This window comes from Silene latifolia, chromosome 6 (assembly GCF_048544455.1).
Source record: "Silene latifolia isolate original U9 population chromosome 6, ASM4854445v1, whole genome shotgun sequence".
Classification (NCBI taxonomy): Eukaryota; Viridiplantae; Streptophyta; class Magnoliopsida; order Caryophyllales; family Caryophyllaceae; genus Silene; species Silene latifolia.
In genome coordinates, this window is record NC_133531.1 from 45,726,678 (window position 1) to 45,744,284 (window position 17,607).

The window sequence follows — 17,607 nt, forward strand, 5'->3', positions numbered from 1 at the left end:
AACAAAGTAATGGATGAGTTTAATAAAACTCAAACGATAAATGCGATTATCATATATGAATAGTCAATACACTATTACTACTTCATATCTTATAATTTTTAGTGTACCTTTTACACTTGTTGAAATGCAATAAAAGCTTGGCAAGTGGATATACATATATCCATATATTCCAACTTTATTAGTTGTTATTTACTTCTATTCAATGTTATTTCTAATAACATGAATTTTATCTAAGTATATGTCTAGTCTTCTAACTAGACTTGGGCTCTTTAACTTGAAAGATGCTCCCACTGTTATCACATAACTTGTGATAAAGTCATTTGCATAGGGATTCACTCTTATTCCCTATGTTGACCATTTTATCACAATTCACTTAGATTCCTTTTGCAGAATTTGCAATGGTCGAAACTAAAACACTTTTCCAGTCTCTTACTCCTAAGTCAATCAAAACAGCCCAGTATTTCGACAAATCCCTTTCGGTTTGGAAACTGAAGTTTGTGCAACCCTTCAACACACAACTTAGTTTATCATCCAAACATATGAACGAATCCTCAATTCTTCTCAAGAATCTCAAATGATGTTCTTTAAGGCTTTCACAATACCATCTTATGAATTAACTTGTTATTGACTTATGATGCTCCAAGCATATGATTCATCACGGCGTGTGCATTTAATGGCATACAAGATCGTTCTAATGGCGGAAACATTAGCAATCGATTTCATGTGATCAACAACTTAATAGGTTCAGTGAACGACTATGACTCTCTCATAGCAATTCCACTTTCATCAACATGAATAACCTATTCAACCTTGTTGATGTTAAACAGATATGAAAGATCTTATCACCATAAGACTCTCGATTCTATACCAATATTCTCTCACATAGATTCAGAAATTTAGAATACATCGCACCTTTTCCTAGTCTCTCAATAACTCTTTCACAGAAGAGAGCATTGGTACATTATTCTCAATAAGTAATATGTTATAAACATATAAGACATAGGAAAAATAATACTGGCTCCCACTTAACTTCATGTATATGATTCTTCAACAATGTGAATGAAATCATTCTCAATTATCACGTGAACAAAAAATATAATCCTTTAATGCTTGCTTAAGACCATTCTAGGATCACTTAAGAAAGCTACGCATAATATTTTAGAATTCTTAGATCTTTATCTAAGATTTTGTGTTCCATACACATCATTTTCTAAATTCCCATTTTAGAAAAGCGAATTTTTAGTATCATTTGCCATTCTTCATCAAAATGAAATGTGGCGATTCCTAACATAATTTATCTTGATCAACATTTTCATGTCAATCTATGCATTTAGGTACTCTAAAGCTCTATTTACTTTTAAGGAGACCCTCGCCTTAAAGTAAATCTACTCTTGAGTTACTGGATTGTAATGATATTGTTCGTTTGTAACAAGGTCGATTTGGGACAAGGTCATAATACCATTACTTTCGAAAAGCAATATTTTAACAATAAGACATGTGTGCTACACTCTCACTCTATCTTTATAGATTATAGTTCCATTACTTTCAAAAAGTAACACATTAACTATAAGACATGTTTGTAACGATCTAATCTACTCCCACTCTATCTCTTAGAAATACATCTATCTTCTTAAGAGATAGCTTTGTGAGTTACAAACATATATGGTGAGGTATTAGATTTTTTTTTAGACTGTCGTATTTGCACATAAAAGACCAGCTCTATCATGGTAGTTTGATTCATGTCATATGCGAGTCTGATCCATGTCATATGTTAAATAGACTCTCTATTTCAGGTATCTCCTGGGTTGACCATTCGTTTTTAATAACGTGTCCGTTTTGGATTGCAAATTCCCAAAATTGAGTTCGATAACTCAAACCGACTCATATTAGTTTGATCTTATGGGTAGTGACACTAGGTCATAATCCATATTTAATAAATCAAATTCATTACTTAGATCTTTGCCACTACGATCGGATCATAATGCTTTAGTACTTTGTTCAATTGGTTCTCTACTTCATTTAGAAATTCTTCAATTTCTCAAATGCTTCACTTTTATATTAGATTAAGTAAACATACCCATATCTAATTAAATAATCGGTAAAAGTGACTAAGTAGTCATAATTTCTCCTTTGCGGTGATGCTCATTAGACCACATACATCGGCATGTATTAGTCCCAACAAATTACTTGCTTGTGTCCCTTTACCACTAAAAGGAGTACGAATCATATTGCAAAGGAGCAAGATTCGCATATTCCCTATAATGGAAAATCAAATGGTTCAATAAATCTAGTCAACACTAGCTTTTTAATGCGTTTTTTATTGATGAGACCTAATCGACAATATCAAATGTATAAAACATTTGGATTACTTGTTTGAGTCTTTTGGATCGTATTGTGTAGATATCTTTGCTTGAGTTGGAAGTGTCTAAAACATGTATATAATTAAGATAAGTGACTTGGCTCACAGCCATGTCTATTTTCAACAAAATACAACGATTGTTTTTGATGGCGAAATATGAATCCTTCCATGTCTAACATGAAATAATGTTTTAGACAAAATGGGTACATAATCACCATTATGTAGATGCAATTTAAAAATACTTAGCTAAGGCAATCACAAGGGTTCCCTTTGAAATGGCGGCTACTCTAGTTCCATTTGCGAATTGGAGATCCGTGTTACCCTCGCTAAGTGCTTCCACACTACTTAACCCTAACTGGAGTGGTAAGTCCAGCTTTGATATCTCCTAAATACTTGGGGCAATTTCGCTTCCAATGGCCCATGACATTACAATAATGACATTCTTCGTAAGATTGGGCACCCTTCTTGGTCTTAGTTGTGGTAGTCTCACTACCCATTTCCAATTCATTATTATGTTTGGGTTTCTCACCCATCTTTACCTCCCCTTTAATTATACCATTACTCCTTTCAGTTGCAAGAACATTCTTGCTAGAACTCCCACTGAATTTCTCCTTGTTTCTACAAACAAGGATGCCTTGGGATTAATGATATTTTCTTCACAAGATTCTCTTACCAAAGAGGTAGGCATAAATATTGGAGAGGGAGGTGTGGAAGTGGTAATGTAGCAAAGATTTCCATCCTGACCAATGCCAAAGCATAATTCTCTAATCGTATCATTGTCATACTCGGAGCACTTTTTATCGAATGATTGGAGCCATGAATTAATGGTGATTGGTGTAAGAGTATTAGATGAATCCATTGCGTATAAATAACTACAAAAACGGAAATGAAGGAAATAATTAACATCTATCGTTTTAATAATACTTGTAAACATTTTAAACAAGTTTTAAGCATTTATATAGTGACCTCTACCCAATTATTATAAATGATCCCGAGATCCAAGTTCATATCAATACGGGCACGGTGAGCCGATTCATCCCTTGTCAATATAATTCGGTAGATTAACTCTTTAATCGATTCTACTTCTAGAATTCTCGGTCGATAAAATTACTTTAATATTTATCTTTAGCCCGGAACACATGCGACTACGGTCACGAATACTTCCGTTGAGCTCAATCCAAATTTCGATGTAATAACATTTTATTACCCACTTACCCAACGTAACAAGTTTAGCACTCCGGTGAGCCGAGCCTACTTCCTTATGAAATTGGGACTCATGGTTTCTACTATTTGGTAAGGCTAATTCTCAATTATTATTTAATGAGAGGTCTTGTCAATTTATTATCTATCACGTTTTAAGTGAACTAAAGTGGTGAACTACGATAATTATAATTGACACGGTCGATGACTCGATATGATATGCATGTGTTGTTATGGCGATTTGGCAATGCATGCAACATATTAAAATAAATGCAAAGCAATAATAATAAATTTCTAGTATGGCATTCCTAAAATAGAAAATCAAATAATCTATTACATATTCATAAACCAACTCCTTTGGTCCCTTAAATCTTCAAGTGACACGCCTCCCAAGAACACCATCTTCGTCGGAACGTCTTTCCGAATGGCACCGTCTTTGAAGAAATTCCATGATTACAAATAATAATAAAAATACAAAGCTATTCCTATTATACATTTTTAATATGAAAAACTAGTAAAAATAAAAGTGATACGAGATCACATTAAATTACAACCGTATCAATATTCCCTTTCATTACGGGTAATATCGATTAAAACTAAGGCCATACTAAGATAAAATTACATAATTCAAAATTATATAAATAAAAAGACATTCAACAATTTAAATATGCAGCATTATAATATGTATCTATCATGCCAAATTATGTGCCAAATCGCCCTATTTAACTTATATCAATTATATAACCCGGTTTTATAGAAATGCGTGATAATAACTTATTAAAATCACAAATCAATACTTAAATTAAATTTAAGATCAAGTTAATTATACTAACACTCATAGGACTCAAAAATTAGTCATCACTCAATTTTTGACAATAATTCAACTTGATTTAATTTTATGCTCATTTTTGACCTTAAAATCAAAACATTTATGAAATAAATCCAAATTAAATTACAATAATTTCAAAATTTGAATTTTAAATTTTTTGAACATTCTGAAATATTTCCATGACACTCATAATATCAAAAATTATGGTTAAAATTTTCGAATTAATTCCGAGAAAATATAGTTGCAATTTATCGGTTTTATTTCATAAAATATCTAAAGTATAGAAAAATTAATCCAATCAATTTTACAAATTTAGATCTGATAAGTGGGATATTTATTCAACCTAAAATAATTTTCTCGTGCCATGTAATTCGTTTTAGCCATTTATGCTAAAATAGTCACTATTTATGTCACTTTTACTCTAAAAATTCATACATCATGCAAAATGAAATCATTTCATTTCAAAATTTATATACAGTGTGTAAATCATGCACGTGACAACATACTAAAATATCATGGTCCAATTCGAAGTTTAACTATATTTAACCATTTTACCTCTTTTTAATCCATTTTTATCTCATAAAAATCATAAATCATGCAATATTAATCAAATTAATACGAGATTTTACATAAAATAAGTAAAATATGCATGTGATGTCATATAAATGTTTCAAGGTCAGAAACTAAGGTTAGTCATTTTTAGTCATTTAACCCCTATTTATGCCATTTTTGTCTCATAAAAATCATAAATCATGAAATATTAATTACATTAATATGAAATTTTACATACAATACATAAAATATTCATGTGAGGTCATACTAAAATATCACGACCATTAGTTAGATTTAACTATTTTTAGTGAATAAAAGTTTATTTTACTCATAAAAATGTAATAAAATCACTAAAAATCATTAAAATGAGCAATAAATTACCATAAATCATACAAATGACCTAAAAACATTTTAGGACCATAATATATAACATGCATCATGATTTCATGAATTACTCTTATAAATCACAAATTTTTAGTTTTATATGTTAACATTTTAACTCGGAAAAACAATAACCGATTATGCATGAAACATCCTATGCTCTGATACCAATTGTAAGGTTCATATACGTATTATTAGACTCTTCTAATAGTGAACTAATTAACTTCTTAATTTGTGTTCTTTAGATCTAGTGCATGCATAACAAAATAAGAGGTTAAATAAGAAAACAATGTCCCTTACATCGTTATATTCGGATTTGTGGGCACAAGTAAGGTCTCCTACCTTCACTTGTTCTTGAGCTATGATGAGTATTAGGATGATCCTCCAAAATCCCAATGTAGAGATCCTCATATTGATTGCACCCAAGATTAGCCCTTATCACTACTAAATAATATTTACTAGATATTTATTTAGTAGTTACCTTAAAATTGATTACTAATATTCATATATTATATTAATAATATTAGTAATATCATTGAACAATTTAGATTATCATTTCTCAAGTTTTAGATAAAGATGAACTATGTGAGAGATGTGTATGCATGTGAATAAAAGGAATATGCATAAGTTGAATGAATAGAGAAAAATCCTCTAATGTAAAGGAGGGTGTACCGGTTTTGGGAGGATAGAGGACCAATATATGGTCATTTAATTTTTCCTTTTGTTCTTATCTAAACCTTAGGCATGTAAGGCTAGGTAAGTAGTGTCATAATGATGTTATTTTAGCTTATTAAAATAAATCATCCACCATCCTCTAAACCCTCTACATTTTGGTCCATATACATAAAATGGACTACCATTTTATTTTGTCAATTTGTCATTTATTACACTATATGTCACGTTTAGTATCTTACATGTTATTAATTAATTTAATGCATATTTATCAAATAAATATCATTTTATAAATTAATTAAATTACATACAACAAATTAACTAGTGATTCTTGATCACATAAATAAAATGGGTCATATAATTATAATTCACAACATATTGCAATTATAATTAACCATTCATTCTTATCTCAATTGTTTCACAAACAATAATCGATTTTAGTAATAAAGTATTTCTATTACTAAAATAAATCTTATTTAATCTCATTACAATAAGAAATAAATATTCTCTCTCACAAATGAATTGTTCAATTTTAAGGAATTGATTAACTTGTATCGTCATACAATTAATCAACTTTACTGATTAGGGCATCATCCTTTAGGTGTGACCTTAAGGGATCAACTGATCACCACCGTCAAACGACAGTAATGTCTAACTCTAGTAAGCTGATCATTACTGATAAATGTTGATCCGTTGACTATATAAATGAATCACCTCTTACGTATTCTTAATATGAGATTTAAACATGTGATCGCACTATTATTGAGGACACATACTCCAACAGAAAGCGCGGTAATTTAGGATGAACTTTGAATAAATAAACTAAAAAGAAGATAATAAAATTAGGAGGAAGAGAATATAGAGTAATATCTACTTACCTACTGAATTGTTATCTATTTTATTTTGTAAGAAGATTGAGAAAAAAAAAAATCAAAATAGACCAACAAAATAAAGAAAGCGAGTTTACTTGCACATACTGACCCACTTGTCTAATACTTATCCAAAATAAAAATAGATAACAAATAAATAATATTTCGTACTCCTTAAAATAGAAATAGATAAGAACTCAATGGGACAGAGTAAATACTTGACATGTCTTAAAAAAGTGGGATAAAAATCATTGTCAAACCTTGAGAGTAGAGTTGTTCATGGGTCGTCCCGTCCATTGAACCCGGTCCATCCCACCCGCTAAAAAAATGGGTACGAATAAGGCATTTTAAAAAAATTGCAAAGGCCCGACCCATTAACCCATCCCAAACCCGGTAACCCGCTTGTCCCTGGGCCAAAAAAATTAACGTGAGCCCGGCCCATATTGTAATATTATCCTTTTCTGGTCCTTGAGTACTCGGTCGAGTGAGAAGCACTTGATCGAGTATGTGTCTTGTACGTTTTAGGCAGGCTACTGCCTTGGCTGTACTCGGCCGAGTTAGGTGACACTCGGTCGAGTAGAGCGTACTCGGTCGAGTGCCCGGTCCGGAATCGTTTTATCGAGCGGTTTTGATTAGTATGATTAAGGAGTATATATTAAACGCTTCCGTCGTCATTAACATTTCATAATCATTTTTACAACCTAATTCACTCCTTAATCACTCTAATCAACTATCAAGCAAGGATCTATCATTTCGTTGTTCGTATTTCGTAGTTCGCGCGTCTATCAGTTTGTAAGTCCTAGATTTCTACCTTTTTGCTTTAAGTCGATTTTGTTGCAAACTCTAGATTGGGTTGGTCTTTGGGAAATGGTTAATTAGTGATGGTTGTGATTAGTATTGTTTGTTTATCATTGTTAGGTGACGATTTCGTAGAAGAGCAGTTCTAGCTCGCTTGATTGTTATTTTTCGCATTTGCGGATAAGGTAAGGTTTCCCTACCAGTCCTTTGTATGATTGTTTTCCATTGATGTGATGATTGTATGATTTCTATTGTGATAGTATTAAGGTGACTTGGTATTGTTGGCATTATTGGTGTTGATTGTGAAGTCATTGTCGAGAGATGGTCTTCACCTCCATGTTTGCCCCTTGTGGCTCCCGTCACAAGAGGGATGTGCACATTAATGATCTGAGATCGCTCGTTGCGATGAGCGGGGTTTAGGTGGCAAAGCTGCGGTCTTCCACTGGCGGTGTAGCCGTGTAGGTACCTGTTGCGATGGGTAACCTGGGGGTGCAATTCAGATAATGTACTTGAAGGTTGGAGATGGTATTGTTACATGATTGAATTGGATGGTTTATTGTTGTTTTTGTCATGTTTTATTGTGCAGTTGACTGACCCCTTTTCATTGTTGCAAAACCTGCGGTGATCTATTGGGGGATGGTGAGCAGATATCTAGCATGTTTTTGTTGATTGAGCTTATCGCGGGATGGATGGGAGGATCGCCGAGTCTAGCTAGCTTCCGCTGTTGTGTCAACATTAGATGATCACTTTTTATTGGATTTGTATTTTTAGTTTTGGATTTTTGGTAATTTGGTTTGTAATCGACTAAACATCTATTTACTTTAACTTAACATTTTTTTATGGTCTATTTGATATACCTTGCCTCGGGCAACCGAGATGGTAACACTTCCATTTGCTAAGGTAGGCCTTGGTAGATAAGGGGTGTTACACATATCCAGCCCAAGCCCGCATTTGACCACCTCTACTTGAGAGGTAGTGAAAAAGTTAAAACAAATATATAAATATCGGAAGACAAGGGGTCAAGGACGATGCAAGTCATGAAACAATAAACTCTTGAAATCCAAAAAAACAACACAAATTGAATAGAATGTTCAATGTTGTTGAGAAAAATTGTACACTTAGCTTTATGTTAATTACGATAGTGTAGTTGTTTTTTCATGGACAAAGATTACGCTTTTATGAATTTCAATACTTTACACTCCCTAAAAAAAATAAAATAAACAAACTCACCCTAATTGTCCTCCTCAAAAAATTATCAAATCCGTCAAATTATTTAATCATGGAGGCTAATTCTCATGTTGATCAAGTAATAATTATAATTTATTAACCCTGTTATATCAAATTAGGGAGATTAAATTAATTAAGATTAATAAAATTAGGGTTTGAATAAATTATCGTAATTGAAAAGTACATGTCGGTACGGGAAAATTGGTTCAATTATCATTTCTCTTCAATTGTACTACGTACCTTGCCAATTCAATCTTATTACTCTTTCCAGAAATTGGAATCAATTTACACTTTTTATGTTTGTCTTTTGCACTTTTTTTTTATTAGGTAAGAAAACTAGGTTGATCCTCTAGGGTAGGACCAACCTATCTCATCCTTTCGAATGAGGGAGGTAAGTTGAAGCCATCGGCTATCAAACCACCTCGAAAGAGTTGGACATGAATGTCCAATAGAAGCCACGAAGTCAGCAACCTTGTTGACTTCACGAAAGCAATGTTTAATTATCACTTCATCGAAAAAATGAAGGTCTAATTTCACATCCTTGATAATACTAGAAATTTCCCAAGGAATTTGCCAAGTACCTCGAATCGAGTTAATAACACATAAATTATCACCCTCCACAATTAACTTTGAGATTCCCAAGTATTTAGCTGCTAAAATACCTTCTTTTAAGGCGAAAGCTTCCGCAACAAGGATACTATTGGATCCGCGCTTTTTTGCTCCCAACAAAACGACTTTAGCATTGTGATCTCTTATAGAATATCCTAACGCAGCTTTATTACCTTCTATTCTCGATCCATCAAAATTTAGTTTTGGGAAACCGTTTCTAGGTTTTTCCCACCAAAGTTCTTCCTTACTAGAGTTGTTTCTAGCTGACTCTTCTATCTCGGGATTGTTGAGATCCGTAAATCTAGTCACATTCCAGGTCTTAGTGCTATTATTACATAAAGTAATAAGTTTGATGATACTTAAGTTAACATTATTAAAAATAATATCATTTCTATGAAACCATGCATTCCACCAAATAAAAATAATTTTAATGAAATCATCTTTTGGAATTAAATCTTTAAGATAATTAAGTTTCGTTAGAAAACTTTGACTTGTAATATTATCATATTTTGATAAAAACTCGTTGAAACTAATAATGTTCAGGTCTTGGATGACAGACCCAATCAAGGGACATTCGTAAAAGAAATGATCTTTGTTTTCAATAGGATTGTTGCACAGAACACAATGAGGTGGGACATCAATATGACTCTTGAGAAGTCTACTTTTCGTTGGAAGGCCGTTAACACAGGCTTTCCAAAGAAAAAATTTCAATTTTGGAGAAATATTCAATTTCCAAATCTACTGAAATTCACATTTGTCAAGAGCTTGATCGAACAAACCTTGCGCTAACCAAGTTGCTGTTTTGGTAGAGAAATTTCCATCTACGGACAACCCCCAAATGAGGGTATCTCGGAATATCATTATGTGGCGTTGGAATGTTAGTAATCGATTAACAATATCGTTATTCACTAAGTCGGACAATTTACAAACATCTCATTATTTGCCAGAAGTTATGAAATCTTTAACCAAAAGATTAGGATCACGGTTACTATCATCATCAACCATACTACTTGTAAGTGGGTGTGAAAAAACCCAATTATCAGACCAAAACTTAATGTTGCTACCATTACCTACCCGCCATCTTAGTCCTTTTCTAAAGAGATTTGAAGACTCATAAGCTTACGCTTCAAGAAGATACTTGAGTTTGGCTTATGGTCAAAAAGTGAACAATTTCTCAAATATTTTTTAGTTATCACTTTGACCCATATATTTTCCTTATCCATAAGAATTTTCCATAAGAGTTTCATTTGGAGAGCTTTGTTAGCTGCTTCTCAGACGTTTTTATTCCTAGTCCACCCAAAGATTTCGGTAAACAAACTTTTTGCCAACCAATCAAATTAGGGGATCGTTGAGAAGGATTCTTGTTCCAGAGAAAATCTCTATTAATCTTATCCAATCTTTTATGGATTGACGAGGGAAGAAGGAAGTTTTGCATTTGAAAAGTTCCTTTTGAGGCTAAATTTGCATTGATCAGAACTAGTCTACATGCTTGTGATAAAGAATTCGCTTTCCATTTTTACTAGTCTTTTGCACTTTGCTACTACAGAGTATTGTTTTCACCTCTTTCTTCAATGTTTACGCCTTTCTTTGCTGAATTGTCAAAAAATTGTCCGATGCAATAGAGTATCAGTTATCTTGTTTGCAGCGGTACATTTCGGTGGATTAAAGGCAATATTATTCCGGTGGTTTGGGTGCTACGGTGGCTAGTCCGACTGGTATTTGGTTGGAGTGAGTAGTTGGGAGATTTATTGGATTGAAATGATGAAATCAAAGGGAAAATAGGGGTGTAGAAATGACAAGGGTATAACGGTCATTCATATTCATAATTGAGGAAATCATGTCCATGAAAAAATATAACCCTTACCATAGTGAATAATAATGAAAGCAAAAATATAAATAAAAAACACAAGAATATTTTGATAAAGCGAAAAATTTAAAGAATTAAAAATTGCGGGATTAGGGATCCAACTCTTCCATTATAAATTTGTAATAATCTCTCTCCATCCAGGTTAATAGTTTAATTCCGTTTTTTTTTTTTTTTACTACCTAATGTTTTTCTTAGGTAATAGAGATATATCGTAATGAAAATAACAATTTTCTCAAAAATCATGAAGTAAAACAAAATTTCAGTTTTTATAATTTAAAAGTATTATCTTTTTACATTTAAAATTATAAATTCTGATTTTTGTTTTTAAAAATAAAAATAAAACGTAAATTATTTAAGTTTTTCAGGTATGAGAAAATGAATTTCTCATGAGGTTTTGACAAGGGGCTTAATTTTACTTTTTGTAGAACTCATGGGGTCTAATTAGTACAATCCAAACTTGAAGGGTTTAATTTCACGGTTAGCCAAAGTAATGAGGCTAGATTACCATTTAAGTGCATTAAAACATTTGAAATATCTTATATTCACTTTGATGTGATAATTCCCCCAACTAAAGAGAGAATAACTCAACAAATTTCGGATATTTTCTTGTCAAAAAGAGAATGCATTTAACCTATGCAAGCATCACACATTCATACTTGCTCGATCGAAGTAAAACCACCCAAAAGAAATGAAGGATCTTAAAGAAGCTGAAGTAGCAAGATTTCATCACAAATCTTAGCAAATATATGTCTATATCTATATATACGTTTCCTTGATGACGAAACTATAAGCAGATTAGCTTGAGAATGTGAGCGAGCATCAGTAGTCAGTAGAGGTGCGCTTTCGATTCGCCATTCTTTTAAACAGCTGGTCACACACTTCATAGACAGCAGGCGTCCAGGGGCCTGTGGAAACTGTTGCACAAGAGAGAAGAACAAAATAAATTCACCTGCATTTTTAATCACACTACATTTCTAGTATTGCGGATTATTAAGGTGTGGGGGTTTAGATGTTGAATTCACGAACAATCATAGTAAGTAGGGACAGGGTGTCTTATAGCAAAGTCAGTAAGATTTGCATTCATAGCTCCACAACCTGTGCCTTGTGGGGTCTCATCGACTCCCCCTGCCACTCGACTACATTTGCATTCTTTAGTTGAGGATTCTGTTTTGCACTAAAAATTGTGAGGTTGGGTGGACCTAAAATTAGACAATTACGTCATACCTGCAACATGTTCTTCTATGAACTGATCCAGCTCTCCACCAGTTGACAGCCGAGTCTTGAGTTCATTACAAGATGTCATTGTTAGGCCAATGCTAACATTGTGTAAGCATCAAAATAAGAAAATGGTAGAAAGAAAAAGGGAGGAAAAACTCACCACAAAAACCTTAGTCTTATCGTTAAGATCGGTAGCAATATAATCCATCAGAGTCCTCAACTCAATTGCTTCTTCTCCAGCAAGACAGCCTAAAGGCACAAACAATCTTTAAACACCATCACACGACAAAACGGGGGGAAAAAAGGATTCAGAGGAATAAGAAGCACTTGTATTTGCTTGGTAATGGACCATTTGATTTTGAGTCAATCGATGTCCACTTTGAGCATTGATTTCATTAAATGCAAGTAGACTTTGTCATGTTTGATTTACCAAATCAAAATCGATCAAACCGACAATTGTTTGATCACGAAAGTCAAATGAGAACAAAATAAATTGGATGGAAAGAGTATTATGTACTTTATAAGTGTCTTGAATCTTGATTGAATTATTTAGCTTGCATTGTGCAATATAAAAAAGATGGGCTTACAAAACTTTAGTAGACTCACCTATGATATGGGCAACACCCGAAAAGTTAGCCATCACTTGTGCTATATCACCTACTCGGCTCCATCTGTCATCATCGTTGTTGCTACTAAACATAGCAGGTAACATGTCTTGAAGCCTCTCTTCAGTTACAGTGACCCAAAATTCAGCTGCTTTTGGGCTGATTTTAAACCATCCCTCAGCTGGGAACTTGACATAAACAGTTTCGATATTACCGTCACTATTAAGGGGGCTCCCGAAAACTTCCTTCAGAACCTGTTACAAGATTTAGTCCATATTTAACTTTTACTCCCAGATTTAGTCCATATTTAACTTTAGTAGTTAACTTATTTTTTGACAGTTCTTTTCTCCAAGTATGAGTTAGTACTACGACATAAAAATCGTCATTTTTATTTATCAAAACAATGATTATTATATTACTGTTTCTAAAAAGTCCCGACAATTTCATATTTTCAGATACAAAATTGGCACCATTTGACCATCATCTCATATACAAAACTTTCAAGGAAACCAACTGAAATAGTTAAATAAGTTAGTACAGGAAGGTTTAAACACTAACAGGTCCGTAGACAGCAGCATAGTTATGAGGCTGGACACTGATTGCAGGATAACTCTGCAAATCAGACAGGAGTAAACAATTAAACATACACAAGCATAGTTCATACTACAAGATCAAATGAATAGACAAAAAAAATGGCCCAAGTAAAAAACCAATGGCAGGATATGGTAGAATCTCCATTATATTCCTCTGACTGTGATCCTCTTTCATGAAAGCATTCAGTGACAACTATATGGTTGTGGGAGTAAAAAGGCAAACATATTTGAGCTATGGGCGCGGAATCAAAATTCAAAAGTACAAAAGTTCACACAACAACGTTCGGGGTAGTAGCCCAAGTAAAAAAACCAATGGCATGAGCTAGTGTCTCTAAGATATGTGACCTGCGCTCTTTATAGTCCCTCACTGCTACACTTGTAAAATAGCTGGCCAAACAATTTACTGAGCATATACATACCAATCGCCTATTTCACCCTTAAATTAAGAAACTATAGAAGTCAAGGAAGGTATGTTGTTGGATATGATAGTATCCTGAAGTATTATATGTGATACAAATAATAAACCTTACCCCAGGGATGTCATCCTCTTGGAGATTTGGTAGCTCTTCGATGATTAAGATTACTGGATGAGCTCGACTGACCTTCAAAGTGAGAATAGTAAGGTAAGATATTTTGAACAATGTGGGAATAGCTCTAGTCATATTTGTTCAAATTATATAACGTTGTTCAAGTTAATGAACCAAATAAAGTAGGAGCGGGATGCATCAAATAAAGTAATACACGTCTTACCTTTATGTTACACAACTTATCGCAAACTTCATGAATCAATGGCCTCCAAGGAGCACTGGATACTGAAACGATAGAGCGAGCAGGTCAAACAAGGATTAAAGGTGAATACGCAAATTCAACCTCACACAGAGGCAAAGTTCCCATTCTTTAGAGTAATGCATGGTTGGAAAGGAGCTTTGTTTTATAGGTACCCAGATCTACCGGTGTGCTAATTTCCAGTCGACACCCAAACACATGTATGGCTCATTCATAGAACAAATACGATAGATAACTAGTAGAGTAATTCTAGACATACCTGCAACGTGTTCTTCGATGAATTCATCCAGTTCTCCACCAAAGCATAACCGAGTCTACACAATTGAGACATGCAAATGTAAATTCTAGAGCTAAGATGATGCGATTAAACACATGCCAAGTAGGACAAGAGACAAGCTTACCACAAATGCATAAGTTTGATTGCAACTCACAGAGGTTGAAATATACTCGGACAAAGCCCTCAAACCCATGGCTTCTTCACCGGCCAAACAGCCTGATCTCACACAAATTAGGAGAAGTGTCGACCAATTAAAACAGGCTTGATGATGGGCAGCAAAATGGCATAAGAAAACGAACCTACAACACGGGTATCAGGTGGAAAATTAGTCATGACCTGCACCATATCTGGTACCAGGCACCAAGTTTCATGATCAGTGCTGTCCAGCATTGAAGGTAGAACATCTTGAAGCTCCTCTTGTGTCACATTGACCCAAAAATCAGCTGCTTTTAGGTTAATTTTGAACCACCCTTTAACCGGGAAATTGAAATATACCTCTCCAATTTTGCCATTCCTGAAAAGAGGACTGCTGAAAAGTTGTTTCAGAACCTGTGACATGCAGAAATGCAATCAAAACATTACATTGAGGCATCCTCCATACCAAATGGAAATTTTCATATTGATGCGCTGCCCAACACCATTAATACCTCAAGGGCTCTCGCAAATGGGGGGATAAAGGGGCCTATTGTATGAATTGTAGTCTTACTTACAGGGCCATAGACAGTAGCGTAATTCTGAGGGTGGACAGCAAGCACAGGATAAGTCTGTTGAACCAAATGTGAAGATTACATTAGAAAACACACATGTTTGTTACCAAAACTGATTAATTAACAAACCCAGACACTTGTTATCGAAATTGACAAGAAAACTGATCCAGGATAAGTCTTAGTGTCTTACTTTGATAGTTGATTGGGTTTCAATCGTAAGCTTAAAATTTAGATGGAATTTCAAAGCCGCAACGGGGTTTCGAGCAAAGGGTGTATTTGCATATTAAACCATTGATGAACATAATTTAAATGACATACACATACCTCATCATGGATCTATCATCTATGCACATAATTTTGACAAATTACATCAGAAACCCTAGTAAGTTTGATAAATATTTCATCCTCCCAGCTTCAAGGATACAAGAATGAAATTAAAAGGTAACAATATATACGGAAGATGATAAATCTATGTAACGAGTATCAAAATCCATGGATTTTTGCAAATATTTGCAGAAACCAATTGATGTTTGGGACCCATGGCAGTAACAGATTTTGACAAACTAGCGTTTTGAACCTTTATATATTTATATGTCATGAGTCACGAGTCACGAGTCATCTCACATTGGGTTTGAGTTGGGACAAATAAGGTTTGATTAACCTGGGGTTGGACCAAAAAAAGTCCTTTTAAAAAATACTCCGCATAAGAAATTGATTAATACAAGTATACGAACCGTATCAAGAAAACCTGATGCCTTGGCAACGTGACGGATTTTGATGACGAGTATACTACTAAAGGTTTATGGGCATCCAAGAGCAATAACGAAAAAAGTAATGTCAAGAATCGTTAGTAAATATAGTGATGAGTAATTATTATTGACAATAACGCAAAATCAGCAGGGAATAATTATGTTACTCGTTCGTTGATTATTTTGTTACCATTATTCATTAACATCGTCATGGCTCATATATAGTAAGCATGAATACATGATACGTAAGTAACGTAACACAGAAGCACAGCAAAATGTCAAAATTTTCGAACAATTACATCATAAAGAAAATCCGAAGCTTGTATTGTAAATAATAATGTCATAATCTTGAAAAAAACAAAACTAGTTTAAAATAATGGAAAAAGCATTAAAGGTAAAAGAGAGCGTCACCCCAGGAAGATCATCTTGTTGATGATTTGGTAAGTTTTCAATCATGAAAATGAAAGGACGAGGAGCTGCAGAAATATCCACATTATTATTGTTATTGTTGAGTTTCTCCGCCATTTTCAACTGCTAGAGTAAGAGAGATGAAAAATGCAACAAATGTGTATACAATTGTATCAACTGATTATTATGGAATATGAAGTACGAGTATTGGAGTATCAGTATATAAGTTGGCTGCAGTTAAACGGTTTTCATCATTACCGACTAAGAATTTGTTAGTTATAGTTTTATAGATCAACACAATGTAGCTGGCTAGGCTTCCATTTTATACCAATTTGTTACATTTTGTATTCTCATTGTTTCTTTTCCCCTCTCCATTTTTTTTTAATTTCATGCCTATATTTTATTTCGGGATAATCTATCAATTAATTGTCTAATGGAGAAATAAAAAATAACGATTTTAATTTGTTTTATTAGAGAAAATAGAAGGAAATGGTCAAATGGAGAGGAAACAACACATACTCTAAATACTTACGGCTAGTCTTGCTTGTGACGGGTCAATCCCGTCACAAACTTGCGACCTCTCACAAAAAGGGAGAGGGGGGACAAGGTGCTTCACACTCACCTCTCAATGGGTATTTTGTGAGAGGAAATGGTATCCGTCACAAGCTTGTGACGGATAGCGCCCGTCTTCAATGAGATTTTGTGAAATACTTAAAACAAACCATAATATCTATACAATCTAATAAAAAGGGTACCTAAAACAACAAATTTAAATGTGACATGACAAATTTTTTTTTTTTTGGGGAAAGTTAAGTATATATCACCAGGCAAAAAATAAGAGTTCATGTACATCATTCTTATCCAGCTACAAAAAAGAATACATAAAACAATAAAGAATGAA

The 17,607-nt window shown here is 33.7% G+C and overlaps 1 protein-coding gene across 4 annotated transcripts; it reads right to left on the minus strand.

Moving 5' to 3' along the window:
- Positions 1–11,876: 11,876 nt before the first annotated feature.
- Positions 11,877–17,002, minus strand: LOC141658737 (uncharacterized). Of its 4 annotated transcripts, none has more exons than XM_074465594.1 (12): positions 16,710–17,002; positions 15,553–15,606; positions 15,142–15,391; positions 14,967–15,058; positions 14,825–14,879; positions 14,530–14,591; positions 14,310–14,381; positions 13,745–13,798; positions 13,188–13,440; positions 12,742–12,830; positions 12,588–12,642; positions 11,877–12,277 (listed from the first exon to the last, which is right to left on the minus strand). In XM_074465594.1, exons 1-12 carry the CDS (start codon positions 16,821–16,823, stop codon positions 12,183–12,185), a joined length of 1,245 nt encoding a protein of 414 aa, XP_074321695.1. In that variant the 5' UTR covers positions 16,824–17,002; the 3' UTR covers positions 11,877–12,182. The 4 variants fall into 4 exon arrangements, with proteins under 4 accessions (XP_074321695.1, XP_074321693.1, XP_074321696.1 ...); XM_074465592.1 differs by having other exon boundaries at positions 15,490–15,606; XM_074465595.1 differs by lacking the exon at positions 13,745–13,798.
- Positions 17,003–17,607: the final 605 nt, after the last annotated feature.